This window comes from Xyrauchen texanus, chromosome 4, assembly GCF_025860055.1.
Source record: "Xyrauchen texanus isolate HMW12.3.18 chromosome 4, RBS_HiC_50CHRs, whole genome shotgun sequence".
Taxonomy (NCBI): domain Eukaryota; kingdom Metazoa; phylum Chordata; class Actinopteri; order Cypriniformes; family Catostomidae; genus Xyrauchen; species Xyrauchen texanus.
This window is the reverse complement of record NC_068279.1, coordinates 6,824,040-6,851,360: the sequence shown is the minus strand read 5'-3', so window position 1 is coordinate 6,851,360 and position 27,321 is coordinate 6,824,040. Positions and strand designations below refer to the sequence as shown.

General features: G+C 37.5%; 1 protein-coding gene across 2 annotated transcripts in view; it reads left to right on the top strand.

Moving 5' to 3' along the window:
• LOC127641873 (kinase suppressor of Ras 2-like) overlaps window positions 1-27,321 on the top strand; it is a 116,185-nt gene that overhangs the window by 63,200 nt on the left and 25,664 nt on the right. For both annotated transcript variants that reach the window (XM_052124698.1, XM_052124690.1), the window contains exons 7-14: window positions 14,232-14,301; window positions 17,386-17,469; window positions 18,532-18,599; window positions 19,034-19,051; window positions 21,714-21,823; window positions 24,556-24,724; window positions 25,795-25,836; window positions 27,289-27,321. The exon at window positions 27,289-27,321 is cut by the window's right edge and continues 34 nt beyond it. In XM_052124698.1, coding sequence (XP_051980658.1) covers window positions 14,232-14,301; window positions 17,386-17,469; window positions 18,532-18,599; window positions 19,034-19,051; window positions 21,714-21,823; window positions 24,556-24,724; window positions 25,795-25,836; window positions 27,289-27,321 — 594 coding nt within the window. The remainder of the gene's footprint in view (window positions 1-14,231; window positions 14,302-17,385; window positions 17,470-18,531; window positions 18,600-19,033; window positions 19,052-21,713; window positions 21,824-24,555; window positions 24,725-25,794; window positions 25,837-27,288) is intronic.

Here is a 27,321-nt window from a genome sequence, read left to right as displayed (position 1 = left end):
GAAATTTTATGAAACTTTAATGACTTTATACAGTAGACCAGTGTTTTATCACATTAATAAATAACTTAATAAAGGGATAGATCACCCAAAAATAAAATTTCTCTATTCATTTACTCACCCATATGTGATCCAGATGTGAATGACTTTCTGTCTTCTGCCGAACACAAATTAAGATTTTTAGAAAAATATCTAAGCTCTATAGGTTCATACAATGCAAGTGAATTGGTTCCAAAATCTTGAAGCTCGAAAAAGCATGTAAAGGCATCATAAAAGTAATCCATAAGACTCCAGTGATTTAATCCATGTCTTCAGAAGTAATATGATAGGTGTGGGAGAGAAACAGACCAATATTTAAGTACTTTTTTACTACAAATTCTGCTCCCTGCCCAGTGGCAACATGCATGAAGAATGCAAATTGCCAAAAACAAAAGCAGAAGAATGTGAATGTGAAAATGGAGACTGATAGTAAATATTGACTTAAATATTGATCTGTTTTTTACCCACCCATATCGTATTGCTTCTGAAGATATGGATTGACCACTGCAGTCTAATGGAATACCTTTATGGATAGAAACATTTTTTGTTTGTGTCCTGCAGAAGAAAAATTCATACACATCTTGGATTGCATGAGGGTGGGTAAATAATGTGAGAATTTAAATTTTTGGGTGAACCTTTCTTTCAATGAAAGCTATAAAGTGTTACCATACATTCTTGGTATTGTCAGACTTCCCAAGACCAATCTTAATGTCTTTTTCTAGTGACATTGTAGAGCTTTACCCAACATATTTTAACCCGCTCAAAAGCACTGAAACAGTTTCTAACTTGGTCAACATCAATTGATTATAGCCAGTGTTGAAAGAGGTCTGCTGTTGCACTTCAGCCAATTACAACATCCTTTGTTGTCTCTTTATACAATATGACTTCCTGTCTCATCACCTATTTAAGGGCCATGTCCCAGGACACTTGGCAGCGTGTGAGCGCATATTGTCCAAACCCAATGTCTTGGGGACCCTTAGCGTGGGCTATTAGAGGAATAATGGGCCAAATGCAGGCTGTGTGGATGTGAGAAGACTGGAAATGACACAACAATGACGCAAAACACTTTTTTTCAAAACACATTTTGAAATGACATTATCCTACAGATGGAGGAGAAAGTTTTGACTGCTTGTTTCCAGAATTATAAATTATAGACCCCCTCCAAGCTTTGGCCTGTATGTGACAATCTGGTGTGCACACTGTACATGGGTGCTTTTTCTGTAACATTTGTGGGAAATATCTGAAGTCACACTTATTAAAGGAATAGCTTGCACAAATATAAACATTTTGTTATCAATTTCTCACCCTTATGTTGTTTCGAACCTGTGTTATTTTCTTTGCTCCGTGAAACACAAGAAGAGATGTTAAGTATGTTCAAGCTGCTCTTTTTCATGCAACAAACATGAATGGTTATTTATACTACCAAAAAGAACAAAACCTCTATAAAAGAAGTCCATATCATTGGTGCATTATTTTCCAAGACTTCTTGGAGCCATAGAATAGCTCGCTGTGTGAGGGCCAGATTAAAACTGAAGCTGTCATTCACACTTGTGGTTAATTCCTAACTCATGCATCATGCGTGTCACGTGACCAAACAAAAAAAATCCGCAGATGAGAGTAGAAGGGAAGTGAATAACAACTTAAATTTCAATTTGTTTTTGAACAAAGCTATTGTACTTTATGGCTTGGAATATAGCACTCAAGTCATATGGACCACTTTTATTATGTTTTTATGGTGCTTTTTTTGTCCCTTTTGGAGCTTGGAGGAATTCAACACTACCCACTTTTGGAATACAGAAGATCTAAGATTTTTTTTTGTGTGTTCCACAGAAGAAAGAAACTATTACATGTTTGGAACAACATGAGGGTGAGTGAATGATGACAAAATGTTCATTTCTGAGCGAATTTTTCCATATAAAACTGATGCTTGGTCTATTAAGGTGTTTTAAAAAATATACATTTTTGGTCCTTCATGAAATTCCAATGTCATTGACATTGCATGTATTGTGTACATATATTCCTGTGTGTATGTGTGTGTATATATATATATATATATATATATATATATATATATATATCAGCCACAACATTAAAGCCACCTGCCTAATATTGTGTAGATCCACCTCGTGCCACCAAAACAGTGCCAACCCGCATCTCAGAATCGCATTCTGAGAAACTATTCTTCTCACCACAATTGTACAGAGCGGTTGTCTGAGTTACCGTAGAACTTTGTCAGTTCAAACCAGTCTGACCATTCTCAGGTGACCTCTCTCATCAACAAGGCATTTCCGTCCACAGAACTGCTGCTCACTGGATGTTTTTTGTTTTGAGACCTTTCTGGGTAAATTCTAGAGACTGTTCCCAGGAGATCAGCAGTTACAGAAATACTCAAACCAGCCCATCTGGACCAACAATCATGCCACGGTCCAAATCACTGAGATCAAATTTTTTCCCCATTCTGATTGTTGATGTGTACATTAACTGAAGCTCCTGACCCATATTTGCATGATTATTATTATTATTATTAATATTATATATTGTTTTTTTTTACCTAAGCAACTAAATTCCTACAGAACTTTGGTTGCAAGACCATATTTTGAAACCAGATGAAAGATGGTTATTTAGTTGAATTTCCGGCAAGCCAGTTGCAGGGGTCTAATCTCATTGGGTATGTGGCAGTCTCTGTAATGGCATTACTCGTGCTCTGGACCTCCCGCTGGGGCTGCAGGCCGGACACTGTGGCAGTAAGCAGACCTCACGAGTGTCGTCAGCTCTGGTAATGCGCCTGCTGTTTTTCTGCATGCAGTGTCAGTTTTATTCTACACAAAAAAACAACAATGTGCCCGTGGCCCGCACTTCATTGTTTTAGGTTTATTTGACATGTACACTGTAAACAAGTAGTGTACGCAATACTATTAAATATTTATATAGAGTATATCTCTGGACAACACAATTAAAAGTTGAGAAAAGTGTATAAAAACAAACAAACTAGATGAAAATTGTATTGATTTGTGTTGTATTAATGTTATTGATTATAAATGGCGATGTATCTGACAATCATCTGTATCAGTCGATAAAAGCAATTATCTGCTATCGGACAATCAGCCAGTGCTGATTGTTTTAAAGCAACAAGACAGAGACACAGGTTAAATGTATTACTTAAATGTATTTTGAAGTTGTGTAATCAATTAACAATGACTTGAAACATGCTAACGTTATAAGTAGCAGAACCACCAAACTATCGGCATTGGCTGATTTTGTTTTACGTAATCGGAAATCAGTATTGCAAAATCATTTTTTAGTGGTTCCTTCTTTAACGGAGTGTCTATTACAATAAGTGCAAATAGCCCATCTTGTTGGCAGAGGCTATTTACACTAACTCCACCCACCACTGCTAAGACCAAACTCAAGACTGTCACAGTTTGTATCCATCATGTTCAAGGACTCTTATTTTGAAGTTATCTCCTGCACTACGTTTCCCAGTGTCCACTGCCCTAATCACTTCATGTTATCCCGACCTGTATGCCATTCCCTCAATAAGTTTCCATGTGTATATATACCCTCTATTTCTGTTCATAGTTTGTCAGTCCTTGAATTGTTATGTTTGAAGTGTGATGTTTGTAGTGTTACGTTAGCATGTTGAGCTATATTGTTCGTTTCCACTCCAGCGTTCGTTTCCACTCCAGCGAATGTTCTACTCCAGTGTGTATAATTAAAAGATTCAAAGATTCTACTCCTGTGTCTCCTCTCTTCCACTTCTTGGGCACCAAACGTTACAGAAGGACTGACCTTATAAATGGATATACCAGCCATAAGAGTCCTCCTCCTCGAAAAAGGAGATCGTCCAGTTTCTCCATCTTGCAAAATTTGGTGCACTATGAGGACAACTCTCTGGTCTATTTCTTCAGAGCTGGTCTGAATAGTGCACTGAAGGAGCGGATGCCTCCAGCGGGTCCTCACTGGACTCTGTGCAACTTCGTGGAGGTAGCGTTGAAACCATTCACTGTGGGTGTGGAGGATGAGGACATTAAATCTCCTCCCACAGTGGACATCCTCCAGCCTTCCACGGCCCCTGTATCCAAGGTAACTCCACTCCAATAAACTCCCCTAAATTATTTTTTGGATGGGCTCATCCTGTTCTGTTTCCGGGGGTCGATTCCCTGACGCAGACAGCAGTAGAGACCACGGTTAAAGATCCAGTGCCATGCCTGTCACGGTTAAAGAGCCAGTGCCCACGCCTGCCATGATTAGCGAGCCAGTGCCCACGCCTGCCACGGTTAGCGAGCCAGTGCCCACGCCTGCCACGGTTAACGAGCCAGCGCCTGTAGCCTCGACTGTCCCAGAGCCAGTGCCTGTAGCCTCGACCGTCCCAGAGCCAGTGCATGTAGCCTCAACTGTCCCCGTAACCACGCTCCCTGCTGGCCGAAGGAGAAAGAGAAGGAAGAGGGCACCTTCTCCCCAGTCTCTGTCAGTGCTCACGAACAATGAGGTTGTTCCCCAGTCTCTGCCAGTGCTCACGACCACGTAGGTCGTTCCCCAGTCTCTGCCAGTGCACACGACCACGTTGGTCATTCCCCAGTATCTGCCAGTGCTCACGACCACATTGGTCGTTCCCCAATATCTGCCAGTGCTCATGACCACGTAGGTCGTTCCCCAGTCTCTACCAGTGCTCACGACCACGGAGGTCGTTCCCCAGTCTCTGCCAGTGCTCACGACCACGGAGGTCGTTCCCCAGTCTCTGCCAGTGCTCTCTTCCATGGCTCTCAGCCTCAAGCCTCTCATGGCTGCACCTTCCACGGCTTCACCCCCAGAGTCTTCCATGGCTCCGCCTTCTACTGCTCCCCCCATCGAGCCTCTCATGCTCCTTCCACGGCTCTGCCCATCGAGCCTCTCAATGCTCCGCCTTCCACGGCTCCGTCTTCAGCTCCTCTCCTTAAGACTTCCCGGCTCCGCCTCCCTCGGTGCCGCCCCCGGAGTCTTTCACAGCTCCGCCTCCCTCTGAGTCCACCCTTGGACTCTACCTCGGCTCCGCCCTTGGACTCTTTCTCGGCTCCGCCCTCTGTCTTCCAGGGCTCCGCCCACTTAACCAGATTCTTCTCCTTCAGCAATTCCATTTCCTGACCTAGTCCTTGCCCTGTGGCCGCCTCCCAGGCCTCCAGACCCAATCCCTACCCTGTGGCCACCTCCCAGGCCTCCAGACCCAGTCCCTGCCCTGTGGCCACCTCCCAGGTCTCCAGACCCAGTCCCTGCCCTGTGACTACCTCCCAGGCCTCCAGACCCAGTCCCTGCTCTGTAGCCACCCCCCAGGCCCTCGGATCATCATCCTGGGATCTACCATCATCTGTCTTGGGGCATCAGGACTCACTCTTTAAGGGGGGTTGTTACAGTTTGTCTCCATGTTCAAGGACTCTTATTTTGAAGTTTTCTCCTGCACTACGTTTCCCAGTATCCACTGTCCTACTCACTTCATGTTATCCCCACCTGTATGCCATTCCCTCAATAAGTTCCAATGTGTTAATGTAACCTCTACTTCTGTTCATAGTTTGTCAGTCATTGAATTGTTTTGTTTGAAGTGTGATGTTTGTAGTGTTACATTAGCATGTTGAACTATATTGTTTGTTTCCACTCCAGCGAATGTTCTACTCCAGTGTGTATTATTAAAAGATTCAAAGATTCTACTCCTGCGTCTCCTCTCTTCCACTCCTTGGTCACCAAACTTTACAAAGTTGTAACAGCCATGACGGATTTATTTGGGGTCGACTGCTAATCAAATGAAGGTGGGCATATTTTAATTTGATGGGGCAGAGACTTTAAACTGGTTACCAGGTTAAACATTTAGTGGATTAAGAGATTGGATAATGAAGTGACTATTTACACTCCAGTAGTCTGGTAGAAACACAGGATTTTATGACAAACTGCACCCCGTTTGCAGCTGTGGTATCTCTGGGTGTAACAGCAGTATGTGTTTGTGTTGTCATGCTGGAGATCCGGGTTCGAATCCCACCCTGTGCATAATGTTTCCCCTGTCTCTACTCTTAATATTTCCTATAATACTACTTATAGTTATAAATAAAAGAGATTCCTCACAGTGATTTGGTCAAAGTGAAGGTCGGGAGTTGAGAGAAGGATTTGATCCGGATAGAGTTAACCATGGTTTTACTGTAGTAATATTGTAGTAACCATGTGTTTTGGTAGAAACTATATAGTTCTGATCACTAACCATGGTTTTTCTACAGTAACATGTTGTTAATAGTAGTTAATAGTAACCATGTTTAATTTTGTGGTTACCATGATTTTACTAGAAAAATACCATGGTAATACTATTGTTACTGTAGTAACACCATTGTTAATTTTTGTAAGGTAGGGGTAGGGGTTGGTGTAGGGTGTCTGTGGGACAATATAAACTCAATAAAAATATGTGTGGCACTAATGATGACACTATTATGTATGTTAGTATTTAAACAGAGGTTTAAGAGTATCTTCCAGTATTTGCACTAGAGTGCAAACAGCATTTAGATAGCCTAACTCAGATAATTTGGTTTTTGAATTATTTTATGAGAAATGTTTGAGTTCTAAATCACATCTCTGACATTTAAAATCTTGGCAGACTTAAGGATCTTGGCAAATCTGCCCACAGTTTGAGATATTAAGATCTTTTCTGAAACTTTGGAGGAGACACATGTCAGACTACTGGGGTCTTTTTCACAGGATATATATCTGAGAAGCAGGAGCCCTAAGCAAAAGTCTCCATTTGTTCTTCACTTATCTCATTGCTATCTAGGATTTTAAATATAGTTCATTTGTCAATATCGCAATTGTGATTTTTCTTTCCTAAAGGAATGCACACCAATAGAACAAATGCAAAATGAGTTATTTAATATGAAAAACATGCTGGGCTGAGCAGCTATTCAAATAACAAATAACAGGTCAACAGCAGGCGTTAATGTTTTTGTTTATAGTTTTTTTCCCTAGTGAATAAAGACCCAGTGTGCTGTTATTTGAAATCTTATCAAACCTTGAAAAAGTAAATCTAAAAATGGGCCTTTGTAGTGTTCTACAATGTGCTGAGATGTTGATCCCTACAGAATATCAGTCATTAGTTTACAAATAATTTTGTTCAGTCTACCTGCTTGAAAGATTCTTGTGATGTTTGTCACAAACACAGGCATGGGATTTGTCGATCATCTGGTATTAACAGAGCAGAGAAGTTGTCTTAATTATGCTGAAATTTGATACAGTTAAAGAGACTTGGTCACCAAAAAATAAAAGGTCTATCATAATTTACTCACCCTGATGTTGTTCCAAACCCATATGACTTACTTTGTTGTTAAGCAGTATGATAGCATCAGCCACCATCAGGGTTGAAAGAGTTACTTTTAAAATGTATTCCACTACAGATTACAGATTACATGCTGTAAAATGTAATTTGTAACGTATTCCGTTAGAATACTCAAGGTCAATAACGTATTCTAAATACTTTGAACTACTTCTTCAACACTGGTAGATTTTTTTTCACCTGTTTTGACTATAAATTGATTTTGTTTTAAGGATTTTTAGATATTTTTGCAGGAAAACAATAAAAACATTATTATCAAGAATACGATTTTTGCCCTAATATCAAAGGTGTTACTAGAAAAAAAGTTGATGTTCCAACGTGAATTTTCTTGATAAACAAATATGATCGTGTCTGGTAACATGTGCATATAAAATGGCTAGAAATAGCATTTTAGCTTAGCATAAAGCTAACAAATTACACAAGGTTTATTTCCATTTCTTCTGCTCCAGACTTACTTCAAACGCACTTCTCTGTCTGCTCATATGAATGTAACACAACATAAGAAAGTGTTTCACTGCTGTTCAAATGCACTTTTGATCGCATCATTTATATGGATAAATGTTTTCCATCTTAAAGGACTAAATATTAAATTAAACAAGTGACAATAAAATGCAAAGTAATCTCTTCAGTTATCAAAATACTTTTGGAATGTAACTGTATTCTAATTACTAATGATTTAAACTGTAACTGTGGTGGAATACAGTTACTTATATTTTATATTTTAAATACGTAATCCCAATACATGTATTCCGTTACTCCCAACCCTGGTCACCATTCACTTTCTTTACATCTTTTGTCCATACACTGAAAGTGAATGGTGACTGAGGCTATTACATCTTTTATATTTCATGGGTGAAAACAAGAAAGACATGAGGAACACATAAGGGTGAGTAAATGATGACAGACTATTCATTTTTAGGCAAACTATCCCTTAAATAGTGTGATTAAATCAACATGATGCATTTTAATGACTGGTTAAAAAATGAAGCTGCATATGAATGTTGCCACAAATTACAAGCGTGCCACTGGTGAGTTTGTTATTTTTAGTTACATTTATTGTGTAGTTTATTGAGATGCACCAATTAAATATAAGTTCATCTATAGTGCCTGCAGAAACACACACACACACACACACACACACACACACACACACACACACCTGCTGTGAAATTGTTTGAGTTTGTCAGGTGAAGACTTGAAAACATTTTGTCTTTTAACTTGAGTCTAATTGCAACAAGCCTAAAGAATTTGTTTCTATTGGAATTTTATTTCGGTTTGATTTTGAGTGCCATAATAAAAATACTTATGAAAAAATATATGATTAAGTAATTGTAAGATTTCCATTGTTAGTTATGATTTACAATGTCTTCTTTAAAACTCTGAGTTACCATAGGAACAGGCAAGCAAAGGCTTTGTCTAAAATTATCACTGCAGTATTATGAAGCTTATTTTAATGTAGATCGTATGAAATCACTTATGTGTTTTCACTTCAAATTGGTATTTTACTACAGTTTAAGCTGTGAATCATAATTTATCATTGCATTTGCCATATAATGCTGACATATACATCTTTTTGTGATAAATAATGCAAAAGATTTGTCAAATATTTACAGAAACAAGAGATAAAGATGTCTTTACAGTGAAAACATGTCTAATTTATTTTTGTCTTACCTTTTGTCTTATTTTTGAATAACACATATAACACAATAACATTTGCCTTCACTGTCTGAGCATGTAATATTCTGTTGTAAATCCAGATTAGCTCTTGTGAATATGGTGCTTAAAAGGTAGTAGGATGAATAAGTCCAACTGTATTTAACAGATGATTATTGCGTACTTTGTGTTTATTCACGTTGCTTCAGTGTGAGTACACTTTAGTCAGACACCATATTTAACATTTATATATATATATATATACAAATTTTACATTTGGATAGACACTAATAGGTAAATAAATGTTTATGTGGGGGTCTGGGTTGCTCAGCGAGGATTGACGCTGACTACCACCCCTGGAGTTGTGAGTTCGAATCCAGGGTGTGCTGAGTGACTCCAGCCAGGTCTCCTAAGCAACCAAATTGGCCCGGTTGCTAGGGAGGGTAGAGTCACATGGGGTAACCTCATCGTGGTCATGATTATTGGTTCAAGCTCTCAATGTGGCATGTGGAAAGTTGTGCGTAGATCACGGAGAGTACCATGAGCCTCCACATCCTGGGAGTCTCCGCGGTGTCATGCACAACGAGCCACGTGATAAGATGCGCGGACTGACTGCGCAACTGAGACTTGTCCTCCGCCACCTGGATTCAGGTAACCGCACCACCACGAGGACCTACTAAGTAGTGGGAATTGGGTATTTCAAATTGGGAGAAAATGGGATAAACAATTTAAAATAAAAAACACATGATAAAAATGTAGTTTGTTTGCTTATGAAGTAGGTTATTTGTACTTACATCTATAAAATTAAAGTAATCCAATAATTTAAAGGTACAGCGACCAGAAAATTAGATCTTCTCTGATGATAAATAATGCAAGTATGGGCACCAAACGGATTTACAATCTTTTATTTTGAGCTACTCAGTTGACATTTTTGCGCGACCAGTGGCGTGTTTTTGGGGTGGGACTATTTGTTTGGCTGACCAATGGCAAAAATGGAGCATGTTTGGAAAACCTTTTCAATAATTAAATCAGCCTGCTATCATCTAAAATATATAGCCAGAATACGATTTTTTGTATCCAGTCAAGAAACTTGTTCATGCATTCATCACCAGTAGGGTGGACTACTGCAAAGACTTCTCACCGGCCTTCCTAAAAAGGCCATTATACAGCCACAGCTCATTCTGAATGCGGCTGCCATGATTCTCACCCGTACCAAAAATCTGAGCATATTACTCCAGTCCTCAAGTCTTTACACTGGCTTCTTGTTACATTTAGAATTGATTTTAAGGTACTGTTACTCGTTTATAAATCAGTCATTGGCCTAGGACCTAAATACATTGCAGATATACTTGTTGAATATAAACCTAACAGACCTCTCAGATCGTTAGGATCAAGTCAGATTTAAATACAGAGGGTTCAGTTAAAACAAGGTGAGATAGCGTTTAGCTATTATGCCACACACATCTGGAATCAGCTTCCGGAAGAGGTTACATGTGCCCCAACATAAGACACATTCAAATCCAGACTAAAAACGAGTGGCTGGAGTGGAGTGGTGGTGGCGTAGTGGCTAAAGCACAGGGCTGTTAATCAGAAGGTTGCTGGTTCAAACCCCACAGCCACCACCATTGTGTCCTTGAGCAAGGCACTTAACTCCAGGTTGTTCCGGGGGGATTGTCCCTGTAATAAGTGCACTGTAAGTTGCTTTGGATAAAAAGCGTCTGCCAAATGCATAAATGTAAAGGTAAACACTGTTCAGCTGTGCATTTCTTCACTGAGCTGCACTGCAGAATTGTCTGTTTTCTTAATTTATAATAATATTTTTAAAACTTTTTTTTATTTCTTTTTATTCTTATTTCTTGGCCTTAATTGGCTTTAAAATGTATTTTTATATATCTTGTTTTTTCTTTATCCTTTTTATATAAAGCACTTTGAATTGCCATTGTGTATGAAATGCTATATTGTACATTTTTAAAACAGTAATTCCTTTTACAATTCTGTTTGGTGCCACTAATGCCTGGATATTATATTCTGCACCTTTAAATGGAAAGATTGTTTACTTTTTTAGCCTCAAACTAAACTTTACGGTTTGCAAAACCGTCAAAAAAGTCTAAAACCTAAAAACCACACCATGCAGAACAAACCCTATATATTTTTCCCATTCTTCCACTCAAGAACACTTCAAGAGAAGTCCAGCAATCCGCATCAAATACGACGTCAGAGGTCTGGTCATATTTGGATCCTGATTTATCTGAAAGTGCCAGTCGAGCAGAACGATGAGGTCAAGATAGAGACAAGCTCGCATCCATATTTGATATAAGCATCAAGGAATGTACGTTGACAGGCAGTCGTCGGAAATCTCAAGTATATATTAGGACTCCAGATGGTTTCGTTGTTGTATTGAACCACCCGGTGGTCTGTTTTTAAGTGGATGCACTCAAGGGCAGAAATATGGTTATGAAAGCAAATTTCTTCATATCTTACCCTTAGAGAATAAGGCAGAGTGGACTATTGTTTGTGTTTGTGCGTGCTGTGTTGTGTGGGCATGTGTGCTTGTCCTTGTATCTCCCTCTTAATCATAAACAAATGGAGTATAATTGGGTATGGCAATCTGATGAATGGCCCTTTGAACTAACAGTGATGTGGGAGGCAAATGCGATTATTGTCTAACAAGTCTCCATTTAGCTTTTATCAGATCTCTTCCATTTGAGCGATGACAGCGGACGTCATATTATGATAATTCACTGTAATTCATCTATTTAAGAATTTCAGTATTTATCTGTTAAATAATACCTTTGAAAATCCATGCAAAAATATGGTTTGCTATTATCTCTGTCTGCATTATAAGTAAAATTATAATGCAGTCTCTGTAGACTGTTTTTTTGCAAGTCGAAAAACTGCTTTACATTTTATGTATACTGTTTTTTATTTGTTTATTTATTTATTTTTTTACCTAATTTATAATACTTGAGTTATTTTTCTTATTTCTTTAGTTTTGGTGCAGTACGACACAAGAGAATGCATGATAAATAGATTTTACCACCGTTAAGGGGTGGTGTTTGGCATCATGAACTTGGCATTAATATGAAAATCATTATGCGGTCTCATGCGCATACATACCAAATATATTCATAATTAGTTGTTTTTCAACTTCAGGCAATTTTATCACTGTGGATTTCAGGGAAATAGTTTTGTTAAAATATTTTTCACACTCTTACTATTTTTATCCAACTGTCCAACAGAAGTTGGTAACACTTTACAATAAGGTTCCATTTGTTAAAGGGATAGTTCACCAAAAAATGAAAATTCTCTCATTATTTACTCATGCCATCCCAGATGTGTATGACTTTCTTCTGCAGAACACAAAGTAGGATTTTTAGAAGAATATTTCAGCTCTGTTGGTATGTACAATCCAAGTGAATGGGTGCCAAATCACATAAAGGCAGCATAAAAGTAATCCATATGACTCCAGTGTTTTGTAAGTCAAATTTAGCTATAAATGATTACCCCTACCCAGTAGGGGGCGACATGCATGAAGAATGTAGACCGTAGAAGAACAAGAATGGGAAAGTGAATGTTAAATTGTAGCCTGACTGGGCAGGGAGGAGAATATATAGTAAAAATGGACTTAAATATCGATCTGTTTCTCACCAACACCTATCAAATCACTTTTGAAAACATTGATTTAACCACTTGAGTCATATGGATTACATTTATGCTGACTTGTGTGATTTTTGGAGCTTCCAAATGTTGGCACCCATTCACTTATATTGTATGGACCTGCAGAGCTGAGGAATTCTTCTGTGTGTTCTGCAGAATTAAGAAAGTCATGCAAATCAGGGATGGCATGAGGGTGAGTAAATGATGAGTTTTTGGGTGAACTATTCCTTTAACATTAGTTAATGCATTAGGTATCATGAACAAACAATTAACAATATAGTTTTTACAGCATTTATTAATCATTGTTGATGTTAGTTAATACAAATGCTATTGTTCATTATTAGTTAATGTTAGTTCATAGTGCATTAACTAATGTTAACAAATGCAAGTTTTGATTTAAAAAATGTAAATGTATCTAATGCTTACAAATGGAACCTTATTGTAGTGTTACCCTGGGGTTTTATGTAATTTTTTGTTTTTTTGAAAATCATGTCAATTCCCACCACAGCATCATTTCCAGCACATCTCAAATTCTTTATTGTGTTTAATAGTAGTGGAGATAATTTTTGTATGTTTTTGAAAATAAAATGGCCAATTTTTGCAAAGGCTATTTTTTTGTATCCTAAATACACAAATTTAAATCATATTTTCACACTTTTTTCATAATTTGTCACATTTACAAATTTACTGGAAATGACATCCAATTCAAATATTCTGCTCACAAGTGTTATTTACGTTTTAATTTTCTTTTTCATCAGACATAAAAATTCAAGCATGATCTTCACTGACAATTTTGTTGACTTATATACTAACTTAGAATGCGAAGATAACAAGTAAAGTAACTTTTCAAAGAAAAAAGATAAGAGGCAAAATTGTTTGGTGTGGTGAAAATGACGCAACTGAGTGTTTTTTATAGTTGTTGACAAGTTGTATTTATTGAAAATGGGTTGAAATCATTTTCACGCAGTGAATATTGTAATGGTTTATCTTTACTCTTTGTCTAAATTATCATAGTTGTAAACATGTAATAATTTGTAATTTTATAAGTAAAATTAGTTATGCAAGGCTAAAACAGTCAAATCTGTGCATAAAATGTATTTAAAATGACCAAAATATATAGTGAATGCTTGATAAAAATTTTCCAGTTCATTTTTAATTGGCCTTCATATAACCAATAGAAAAAATGTTTTCGTTTTAATAAAAAACAACCCCTAAGACCTGAAATTGCCCGACTTTGAAGAAAGACCCATATACAATACTTCTTGCCAGAAGTGTTTTGTGTGATGTATTATTTTTGATAAATGTAGTAAATGTGTGATAAAGCTAGTTATATGAACATTTTTGTCTTTTATCATATTTCTACAGCTTTGTGGCTTATCCAATCAGGTTTGAGAGCTGAATAACTTTTGTTATCCTGTTTATGAATATGAATTTTAAAGTTGATCAAAACTGTGTTGCTTTAATGCTTCATTACCTGAGACATTCCTTGTGTTCTGTTTACATGTATTTACCCTGTTTTCCTGTGCGTGCCCTAACCATTCTGTTCTAGATACTCTGTCAGTTCCTCGCTGGTCCCCTCAGGTACCTCGCAGAGACCTCGGCAACTCCATAAAACACAGGTAACTTTTCGCACGAGTGTTTGCGCTTATGTCTGCATACATGAGTGTCTAAATAGGGAGTGTGTGTGTGTGTGTGTGTAATAGTGGGTACAAAATGTCAAGCCAATTAACTTGTGGAACTCCAGTCACGCCTGCTCTCAGTCTGACGTCTTGATTACCCCAAATGCCACTGATTCCAGTCAAACAAAGAGAGCGTGGTTGTGCTGAGACCAAGAAACTCACTGGCTTTTGTAAAGTAATGTATAAAAATATGAAATGAAATCTCAAGGTGGCTAAGAAATGTTTATCTTGAATTTTAACGTGATAATCAATTTCCAAAGCTCTCTTCCAAAAGCTAGCAAGCTGCCTACGTAGGCAACATTTTAAGACATCGTAGGTGCGCTCCAGAAGCAAAGTCTGTTCCAAAGATCAGAAACTTAATTGAACGGCTTCCTATGATATCTCTTTTTAGTCAAATTCATTCATTTCGAGGAGTGAAAAAATATATCAAAAGATGGTGGATATAGTGCAAGAAAGTGGTCTATTAGAAATATAGTTTAAATTATTCAGTACTAAAAACTATAGATAAAAAATAGTTCTATAATCTAATTAAAAAATTGACTCTGTGACCCAGTATTTTTATGCTTATTAGGACATTGCATCACTTCCGGAAAGGTGCCCCATTTTGTGACTCACAGTAACATGCTTTCAAGGGTTGGAAACCTCCAACTGGTTCATATTCACAATGCAAAACATACAGCACAACCAGTTTGGTCCGACTCCTGGAAAAATGACTCTTACGTGCCGGCTTTTGAATTGATTGTGTGAAACATACAGCACACCAGTGTAGTCTGATTCCTGAATGAATGACTCTTATGAGTTTTTTTTTAAATCAACAGCGCAAAACATACAGCATGACCAGTGCGGCCCGATTACCAAACAAATTACTCTAATGAACTGGTTCTTTTGAATCTGTAGCACAAAAAAATAGATTGTGACCAGTGTAGCCCGATTCCTGAACAAATTACTCTTATGAGCCAGTTCTTTTGAATCTGTTGCGCGAAACATACAGCGTGACCAGTGTAGCCTGATTCCTGAACAAATGACTCTTATGATCCTGTTCTTTTAAATCTGTTATATGAAACAGCGTGACCAGTGTAGCCTGATTCCTGAACTTATGACTCTTATGACCCGGTTCTTTTAAACCTGTTATGTGAAACACAGTGTGACCAGTGTAGCTCGATTCCTGAACATATGAGCCGGTTCTTTTGAATCTGTCTCACTAAACATACAACTGGACTAGTGTAGCCCGATTGCCGAACAAATGACTCTTATGACCTCATTGTTTTGAATCTATAGCAAAAAAAAATACAGTGTTACCAGTGTAGTCTGATTCCTTAATAAATTATTTTATTAGCCGGTTCTTTTGAATCTGTAGCGTAAAACATACAGCGAGACCAGTGTAGCCAGATTTCCGAACGAATGACTCTTATGAACCGGTTCTTTTCAATCTGTCTCGCTAAATATACAGTGTGACCAATGTAGCCCGATTACTGAACGGATGACTCTAATAAGCCAGTTCTTATGAATCTGTAGCATGAAACATACAGTGTGACCAGTGTAGCCTGATTTCTGAACGAATGACTCTTATGAGCTGGTTCTTTTGAATCTGTCTCACTAAACATACAGTGTGACAAGTGTAGCCTGATTTCTGAACGAATGACTCTTATGAGCTGGTTCTTTTGAATCTGTTGTGTGAAACATACAGTGTGACTAGTGTAGCCTGATTTCTGAACAAATGACTCTTGTGAGCTGGTTCTTCTGAATCTATTGTGTGAAACACACATTGTGACCAGTGTAGCCTGATTCCCAAATGGACGACTCTTATAAGTCGATTTATTTGAACCTACTGCGCAAAACATACAACTTGACCAGTTAACCACGATTCATGAACAAATGACTCTTTTAAGCCAGTTCTTTTGCATCAACAGTACAAAACACACAGCACTTCCTACTGAGCAAATTACATTAATCAGCCAATTCTTTTTAATGAATCAAAAACTTACTGAACTTCAATTCATTCATTTGGTCTTGTCCAACATGAAATGTGTCAAGAAGATGAATCAAATTACTAGATGGTTGTTAAAATTACAATATGTAGTTATGTGTTTTGTAATTAGTAGTATTTTATAATTACACGAATAACACTATATGTACTGAATATGTACTGTTAACAGACTGCTGGGGCAGTAAATCCAAGAAGAATTGCATTTCTTATTTCCAAATATTTGTTTCTCAAAAGTAGCTGCAAAAACAAATTTAAAAATGGAACCATTAAGGATCCAAAATCGTTAAGAGGAATCGAAACCTGAATCCTTAAATTCCTTATGATATCCATCTCTAATGTTTAACCTCTGTTGGAACCAATAGAAATTTAAGTCTCCCACCACGGAGTGCTTTTTTAGTCGGCCACTTTTTATGAGACAGCACGGCTTCAATCTAATGAAGACACTTTGACTCTGTCAGAGCCCATTAGTCATATTCTATTAACTGTCAGCCTCTGTTCATATCTGAGAAATAGATTGGCAAATGCACAGTGACCCTTTGAAGGAACTCTAATGCAGGAGATTTGAATGGCCATTTCATTGCTAAGAACGGCAGATATGACAAGATATAAACAGAGAGACACCTTTGCCTGTAATTCTCAAATCTCTCCCGAACGATCGCTCGATATCTGCGCTGATGTATCCATATGGCCTTTGTCCTGGTATATATTTGTATGTAAGTGCGGATGCATGATTGAGCATAAAGGAGGCATCGAGAGAGAGAGATATTTTGTTACAATTAAATTACCCTGCCTATCTTTGGGCATACGGTGCACAAATCTGTCTCGTAATGAAAAGGTTACTTGGTAAATATGATCTGAAGAGCTTACAAGTGATTGTCAAAAGGTCAAAACCATCTGCTGATAGTTTGGCAGTGAAGCAAGGCAAAAAATATGGTCTCATGCATTTTAAAATTGTATGAAATTCAATTTTCTTTTCTTTGAAAGCATCTCAGCCATGGCACCATGACGAATCACACCGTTGATTTGGGCTTTTGCAGGTTTTCCACGAAGTACTGGATGTCACAGACGTGCATCGTGTGCGGAAAAGGAATGCTTTTCGGTTTGAAATGCAAAAACTGCAAGTAAGTGCAAACTAATTTCGACAAAGCAAAAGCTGTTTGTTATTTGTTGAGTGCCAGACAATTCCATACAATTATCAGCCTGTTTTCTAAAAAACACTATAAATGATAACTGTTATTTTTTTGCCATTTTTATTTAAAAGAATAATTCACCCATGAAGGGAAATTCACTCACGTTGCTGATCCTCACTTTGTTTAAATCCTGTGTGATTTTATTTTATTCTGTGGAACACAAAATGAGTTGTTTTGAAGAATTTCAGAGCTGCTCTTTTCCATGCAAAAGAGTGGTGGTGACGTAGTGGGCTATAGCACAGAAATGGGAAGCAGAAAGTTGCCGGTTCGATTCCTACAGCCACCACCATTGTGTCCTTGAGCAAGGCCCTTAACTCCAGGTTGCTCCGGGGGATTGTCCCTGTAATAAGTGCACTGGAAGTCACTTTGGATAAAAGCGTCTGCAAATGTATAAATCTAAATGTAAATACAACAAAACCATATAGTGACCAGTGGCTTTCAAGCTCAAAAAAGGACACTTCTATTTTTTTATTTGTACTATTTCGCATTATAATATATACAGTATAAATATTTTTTGTGTGTGTTCCATGACCGAAAGAAAGTTGGGTTTTGAACAACATGAAGGTGAATAAATATTCATATATATATATATACTTACTATAGATAAATGTTTTGCAAGCTTGTCTTATCATATCATCTTAGAAATCACTGGAAATAAAAACAAATGTGTAAGTTTTCAGATATGATTTCATGAATTTGATTGCATCAAAGCCTTTTTCGAAATCAGTGGCTGACTTTTTTCATGACCGCAGTAGTGTCTGAACATTCAAATTGAGCATAATTATCATTATCATTAAAATAATATTTAAATAAATTACCTACCTAATCATTTCCACTCTACCACCCTTGACTATGACATCTAGTTACCAAGATACTTAGTGGCTTTTGACTCCCTCAAAATGAAGTCTGTAAAATTATTAGTTTTGAATATTCATTTATTTGTATTAACAAGCACAAACGAATAACCCTTTCTATTGTGGTTTTATCTGTCAGGTTGAAGTGCCACAACAAATGCACCAAAGAAGCACCGCCCTGTCATTTACTTATTTACCACAGAGGAGGTAGGGACTGTTTTTAAAACCTTAAAACATTAAATGCAATTAAGTAAGGTACAAATAAGCCTTTAAACAAAGTGTTTTCTCTGCCCACTGCTTGTTTTCAATAATTCCTTTATGTATATTCAAATGAATATATTTGAATAATAGCAGACTTTATCACTGCAGAAAACATTGAGTTTTGAAAATTGGTTTCCAAACAAGAGAATGTAGTAAAAAGGAAAGAATAAACAATAATTGTTGTGGGGAAAAATGAGGAATGTCTTTTTAAAAGACAGCCATTGTTAGCGGCTTCATATCTGCACGATGCTTTGCATTAAGAAAACAATTTGCATTATGAGTAACATTCAGTCTATACCAATCGTACTGTCCCTTTCTCTATCTCAGTCTCTCTCATTCTTTCTCCAACTGCATGTTGTCTTTACAACCGTATATTGAAGATCAAGGGACAGCTCAAGGTAAGGCAGCAGTTTTTTGCTCATCAGGCACAGGACTCCTATTTTACATCTTCACCGTTGTCGAGAAGAAGGTTGCTAACTCAACGACTGATAGAAAACGACTGATAGAAAAATGTAGATGAGCCTTGTTTAACATTTTGGAAAAGACTTGCTGGTTCTAAAAAGAATTTAAATACGCTTTGACAAGCATATTTTCCCATGTCAAATATTTCCTTTTGCAATAGCAAATTAAATAGACTAATAGGCTTTAATTACATCACATCCATGAACCTTGATTTCCTACTGGTCATTTGCATGGGAAGGGACATTCTTATTCTAAAGACAATTTGGTTTTACAAAACTCTGTGTAGTGCAGCATAAGTCATCGATATTTTGGGTCCAAATATTTGATTTAAGTATCATTTTTATTAATTACGTGTCTCTCATTGCACATAAATTTTATGGACACTGCTAATATGATTACTGTCTCTTTAAGAAAAGCACATCATGAAACATTAAATAATTTAGTAATTAAAGACTGTGGCGTTTCGTACCATATTATTAGATAATGTTTTATTTTGTAACAATAACAAAGTTATTTAAGATATTTCTTATCATAGGCCTACACATAAAGAATTTCAATTTCTGTTTTGCATACACACATTGCTATATATTAGGAATGGCAATTTATTAGACACTTTTTTAAACGTTGCTTAAAAACTTGTTTGCTTGTTTTTTTTTTATATGTGTATAATGCATTTACTTGATTTGACATTAAAACAGTTTTTCCTGTAGTGATTTCACAAAATGTAATTTAGTTTCTTTTGAGATGGAATAGATTAAGTAAAACTGTATGCATTACATTTTGAAAGGAAATAAACATATTTTACATTATTATTATTATTATTAAGAAGCAAATTTAGAAGGCCTGGGTAACTCAGTGGTAAAGACGCAGACTACCACCTCTAAAGTCACGAGATCGAATCCAGGGTGTGCTGAGTGACTCCAGCCAGGTCTCCTAAGCAACCAAATTGGCCCAGTTGCTAGGGAGGGTATAGTCACATGAGGTAACCTCCTCGTGGTCGCTAAAATGTGGTTTGCTCTCGGTGGGGCGCATGGTGAGTTGTGCGTGGATGCCGCAGAGAATAGCATGAAGCCTCCACACACACTATGTCTCCGTGGTAACGGGCACAACAAACCACATGATATGATGTGAGGATTGACAGTCTCAGACGTGGAGGCAACTGAGATTTGTCCTCTGCCACCTGGATTGGGTCCTTCACCCTGTCACAGAGATATCTCTGCATATTTTCAAACTACCAGAGACGATTCATGCCTGTGTAACGCACACCCGTGCGCGTCACATTAAAAACAAGCGAAGTGTGTTTTAAAGGGATAGTTCCCTCAAAAATGAAGATTCTCTCATGATTTTCTCATGAGTAATGTATGTGTACGACTTTCTTTCTTCTGCAGAACACAAACAAAGATTTTTAGAAGACTATCTCAGCTCTGTAGGTTTTTCAATGTAAGTGAATGGTGATCAAACCTTTTTGTAGCTCCAGATATCACATAAAGGAAACACAGAAGTAATCCAAAAGAATCCAGTGATTAAATCTATGTCTTCAGTATCAATATAATAGGTGTGGGTGAGAAATAGATCAAAATTGAAGTCTAAATCTCCACTTTCACTTTTACATCTGAAAGTCACATGTGGTGCTAGTTTAGTTAAGATGGAGATTTAGAGTAAAAATAAAAGATGTTAAAATGTTTCTGTTTCTCACCCACACCAATTATATCACTTCTGAAGATATGGATATAAACACTGGAGTCATTTGGATTGTATGGACCTACAGAGCTGAGATATTTTTCTAAAAACCTTTGTTTGTTTTCTGCTAAAAGTCATACGCATCTGGGATGGCATGAGGGTGAGAAAATTATTAGGGAATTAACATTTTTGGGTCAGCTCTTTAAGTGTGCCGTCTTAACCTTATCAGTTTATGGGAGAAGCCAGTAACACAATAACAATACCCAGTACTGTGAAAAGCGCCAGTGAGTGTCAGCAGCACTGCTCAAAGTGAACACACATGGACTAAACTATAATTAATATTTCACTGTGTCTTTAAAGAAAAATTCCAAGTTAACACAGAAAATATTTCGACTCATCGCTCAGTTTGTTAAGCAACAAGAACAAAATTGTTACAGTTGAAGTCAATGGGCTAAGCGTAAAATTATTATAAACTGAGGGACGAGTTGAAAAAAAATGTTGTGGAGCATGACAGATGTTGTATTTAGCCTTGAATATTCCTTCAATGTGTCTGATTTAAATACATGAATGTTTCTTCACCATCTCATTAGATTCATACTCTTTGAAATCAGATTCATAGATTTGATTCACACTATGAAATTATAAGTCCAAAACACCAAAACATACAAAAATGCATTTTTCTTTGTTGAAAGCAGCAGTCATAAAATGATTTCTTACATGCTCCAATCATTCCTGTCGTCATAGAATTGCTATGTGTGTCCGATATGTGATATTTTGTACATGTACTAGGGATGCAAGTGTACATATTACATGGTTTATTGGCACTTCCATTAAAATGTGACAAGACTTTCCAAAGTTTTTCTGTTACCGTGACAACTGCCTCCTGTTACCGTGGATACTATTCTGTTTCTCTCTCAGCTCGTCAGCTCGTCAGGACCGAGTCGGTACCATGTGACATAAACAACCCTCTCAGGTACGCCGACCTCCACATTAGCCAGACTCTCCCCAAGACTAACAAAATCAACAAGGTAAGCCTATCGGTTAGAAAACATTTTCTAAATATAATTTGGAGCATCCAAACAAACAAAGTTCAACACTGTGAACTCCCTCCACTGTTTACACTATTACAAACAATTTTGGGTAGACAACTTGTTCACTTATTTCTGTTTATTGAAATAACTTGGCATGAACAGAACACAAATTGCTATTTTTTTGTTGGCCAAGATCAAACATCCTTCTAGCAGAAATGTGCTATTACTTTTCTATGGTACCAGAGTTATGTTTTTTAATTTTTAGAGAGACTCAAGACATATTTAGGCATGAGATTTGGGTGGGGTCCTTTGACTTTGGCCAATAAGCAATTAAAATAGCAGTCAAAAAGTTTTTAATTACTGGCACAACATAGAGCCATGTTAATTGCTTACCGTAATTTCTTTCTTTGGCTTTCTGTTGTCTTATCACATCTATATGCCACTTAGTCATACTAATGACAACTCTGTATTGAGATGTTCTTCTCTATGAAAAGATGTTGGGCAGTTGTTGAATTGTTGCTGGGCTGCCCAGTATACTGTAAAATATTTTGCCATGTCAACTTGACTATACATTAAATTGACTGGCTGACAAAAAACAAACTCTTTGCTGGTCTCATTACCAGGTCAAGCAGGTAGGTTTACTGGCTTTACATGGGTTTTGTGCTCTTTTCAGCTGGTCAGACTGGGAGACCAGCTGGTTCATCAGCTAAACCAGTTGAACACCAGACAGACCAGCTTAAACCAGTTAAGACCAGTGAAAGATCTTCTTGGCCATGCTGGCAGACCATCTAGACCATATTAAACAAGATAATACCACCTTAAACCAGCTTGTCAAGGCAGGAAGGTCAGCTAGAGCAGCTTAAACCAGCTTGGCCAGGCTGTGAGACCTGCGAAAGACCAGCTTGAATTTGCTGTGAGACCAGCTAAAACTTAAACCAGATAAGACCAGTCTAACCTAGCTTGTCCAGCCTGGGAGACCAGATAGACCAGCTCAAGTCCTTCTTGGCCAGGCTGGCAGACGAGTTAATAATAAAACTAGCTAATTTCAGGGTCGATTTTAAAATTCTGATTCATGTCTACAAGGCACTATCTGGTCTCGTGCCCCAATGAATCAGTGACCTTCTCCTCTGGAGTGCTCTGGTCTTCTGATCAACTTTTATTGATGGTTCCTCTTTGCCACTGTAGATCTAAGGGAGATCATGCCTTTTCTGTGATAGGTCCTAATCTATGGAATAGTCTCCCTTTTCATTTGAGGTCAGCTTCATCACTAGCCATTTTAAATTCTTCTTTAAAAAAATTATTTTTATTCAGTAGTTTTTGAATAGATAATTTAATTGTTTGAAATGGATAAACACATGATGCTGTATTTAAATGTTTTTATTTGATTATGTTTTATATTTAACTTTAACTTTGTCATTATTTATTTATTTGTTTGATCTGTAAAGCACTTTGATTCAACTTCTGTTGTTTTTAATTGTGCTCTATAATTAAAGGTTGTCTTGACTAGTTAGTCCATTTTAAGACCAATTTAGCCACATTGGGAGATCAACTAGATCATCTTAAACCAGATAGAACCATCTTAAAACAGCTTGGCCAGGCTTGGAGCCCTCGATGGGGGAACAAATAGACCAGCTTAAATAAAAAAAGACCAGCCTAACCTAGCTTGGCCAGGTCTGGAGACCGGCTAGACCAACTAAAGACCAACTTGGCCAAGTTGGTAGACCATCTAGTACCATCGTAAAATTGCTTGGCCAGGCTCGGAGACCAGTTGGACTGGCTACAGACAAGATTGGCCAGACTGAGAGACAAGCTTGACCAGTTTAGATCAGATTGGCCAGGTTGGGAGACAATTTTAAACCAGCTTGCCAAGGCTGGGACAGCAGTGAAAGACCAGATTGGCTTGGCTGGGAGACTAGCTAGACCAGCTAAAAAATAAACATGTTCAAGATGGGAGACCAGCTTAAACCAAATGAAAACTAACCAGCCTAACCTAGCTTGGCCAGTCTAGAAGACCAGAGATACAAGCTAAAGACCTTCTCAGCCAGGCTGGAAGACCAGTTAATCTGCTAAATAACAACTTGGCCAAGAAAAGATTCCAGCTAGACCATCTGAAACCAGAAAAGACCAGCTTAAAAGCTTGTCCAGGCTGGGAGACCAGATAGGACATGCTTAAAACAGCTTAGAGTACAGTTAGACCAAGTCTACAGACCATCTTGGCCAGACAGGGAGACCAGCTTAGACTAGAGAAGACTAGCTTAAATCAGCTTGGTCAGGCTGGGAGACCAGTAATACCATCTTAAAACAGCTTGGCCAGGCTAGGAGACCAGCAGGGCCAATTTATACCAGATAAGACTTGTTTAAAACAGCTAGGCCAGGCTGGGAGACCAGCTAGACCAGCTAAAGGCTTGTTCAGAATGGGAGACAAGCTTGACCATCTTAGGCAGGTTAAATATTTTTTGTTTTCAGTCATGTACACCAATTCATGTCATTTTTAAGAGTCATATCAGATAGAAATAACCTCATTAGCTACAACTACCCATATTCACTTTTTAGTATATACTGTAGGTCCCACACCACTGGTTTTTAGATGAATATTTAACCAACTGTGCGAGTGAAGATGAGTGTATTGATGTCTGACCACACCAGTAATGAAATGGACTGGGTTTCTGAGTGGCTTTGTGTCTTATGAAAGGTCTCTCTGTCTCTCTCTCTCTCTCCATCTGTTTCAGGACCACATCCCTGTGCCGTATCAGCCCGACTCAAGCAGTAACCCCTCCTCCACCACCTCCTCCACCCCATCATCTCCTGCTCCCCCTCTGCCGCCCAGCGCGACGCCCCCGTCTCCTCTGCACCCTTCCCCACAGAGCGCTAGACAGCAGAAACAGTCAAGCCTAACAGGTGCAAATCTGAAACATGCGTTTATGCAATACTTTCTCAATATTTCCTTAAAAAATACCTGATCAACTGATTAATTTAATTCTTTTCCACTAAGTTTCAAATAATAAATGCTTAAAGTGTCCATGCAGTGGGGTCCAAAAGTCTGGGAACAAATTGAAAATCTGGAATTAAAAACCTAATTAATCATGAACATAAACAGAAATTAAGATTTAAATGTTTTTATTGGATTTCTTTTTTCAGTTTTTTTTTGTTTTGCTACAAATTTGTTAACAAAGTAACAAGTGCTCACCCTCAGTGTTTTTAAGGGAACAGCGCCTTCACAACGAAAGTACAGTAATTTGTGTTGTGAAGATCACCCGTTCATTCGCATCATTCTCTCTGGAGATTTAAGTTGTAATATTATGTTTATGTTGTGGATATATCTGATTAATCTCACATTTTTAGGATGTGTTTGAGTGAGGTACTAAACCCTTAAGTAAAGTTAATTTTAACAAAGAAGTGTTAATGCAATGTTAATATCTTGCAGTATAAAAACAGTTTCATTATCGACATGATGCATCTTATTTGTCTCATATCTGTTATCAGTGGTGGTTCTAGCTTGTATGGCGCCCTGGACACACTGAATTTAAGATTCTCCTCTGTTTCTGTCACTAATCAAATGTAAACAAATTAGTGACAATGAACATGTTAACTCTTTATGTACAAAAGGTCATTTCCTTGCTTCCATTGAACCACATAAGATGCTCTTTGAAACATTTTAAAATCACATGGATCATTGAACCACATGGAGTTTTGAACACAATTTTGAAGTCCATACGAGCTTGAGTGCATGCTTTCTTTAAAGCAATAGGGGGTCATTTTGAACAGTAAGGAATTCTGAAATTCATTCAAAATTTTCAATCCAACTTTTCACTATAATGAAAAAATAAATGATGAGAAAAAAATGCAATACGGAAGGATTTTCACTAGTGGTCGCAGACATTCGGACCACCCACTATACTTATGAGACATCCTTCATTTTGATGAATTTGTTTGAATTCTGTCTGCTTCTCCTCTGTGCCCTCTCTCAGCATCTCATTACTACAAATATAAGCAGCAGTTCATCTTCCCCGGTAAGTGCGTCATAATTGGTCATTACCCCTACCCATAATGCAGTGTGACAATGCTGAGGCGAACTTTTTTAAAGTCATTTTTTTTTCTCTGAGGCGCCACAAAACCCCTCTCCCTTTCTCCCTCACTCTATCCCTCTCCTCCTCCTTGTCTTTTCTTAATCAGCAATGCAGTACTCTCTAATGACGGTTCTTTTAACCGCAAGGTCCCCTGAGCCTGGCTGACAAATAAAGGCTGATAAGTGCCTGCATTTTGTGGGAGGCCCTCAACTCGGTACATGTTTTGGATGAATGTGTCTAGCGAGGAAAGCCATGAAGTGTCAGTAGGTTAATAGTTAAGTATAAAGGCTGATGACCCCAAATTTGCTGGTTCATCTCCAAGAACTCAGGTGAGCTACTGAGATTATAGTCACCACTGTGTGCCTTTAAGCAGGACACGTAGTCCTGAATTTGAACTGCGATTATTTGAGAGATCTGTGGTTATTGTGCATGCATTTAAATTCCAGTCACATTTTACTGTCCAAAAAAGGGGAGTTTTTAAGAAAATATAGAAATGCCATGAATGCAACTTTTTTGTGTCTCGTTTTCCAGTATTATTGCTTTATGTAGCACACCAGAAGAAACGTATTTTCAAATACACACAGAATCTCAAAAGGTCCTCCTCTGTGTGAAATAAGGGCTTTTGGGTTTTAAACTTAGAGCCTTAAAATAACATGTGAAAGTGAAGAATTTAGGACAGAAATATATTAATATTACAGTATGTAATTTAATTAAATTTTCAGATTGGCTGTGTTCATATAGAAACAGTTTAAGTTTTTTTTAATATTATTTTTCATTCTACCCCTGTGTAATATTTTTTAAAGCATTAAACGAAAATCATATATCCCTATTTTCTGATATCATGCAAAGATAAATATGAATACATATCTTCTTAAGGTGTCATTTGTTATTTCATCTTTTCTATAGGAGATCATATATATGTATAGATAAAATGTAAGGGAAAAGTATAACCCAAACAGTTTGCTATACGAAGCTACTTACCAAAATAAATATATGAATGGAGATATTGATTTGGGTTGAAAATATTTTATTATATAAGTAGGAAAAGAACAATTTAGCACAGTTTAGCGCCATTCTAAAACAATATTTGACAGCAGAATGCAACAATAGACCAATCAGAATAAGGTGCACCAGAGAATTGTGTAGTAAAGATTTGTTAATTTATCTTTCTCAACAGTAGTACATTTGTGTAGTGCACTGATTTAGATGACTTCATTTGTTGCAGAGAAAAATGGGGACTATTATCTTGTTGTTCTCAGTGGTATTCATGCATGTTTCTAAATAATGATGAATTATTTTTATTTTAGTCTACAAAATAGGCTACATCTCATCATTCTCCCTCTTTTTCTCTCTTTTTGCCTTCTGTACATCTTTTTGAACTCTCCCATTTTGTAGATGTGGCCCCCGAGGTCCCCAGTAGGGCCCCGC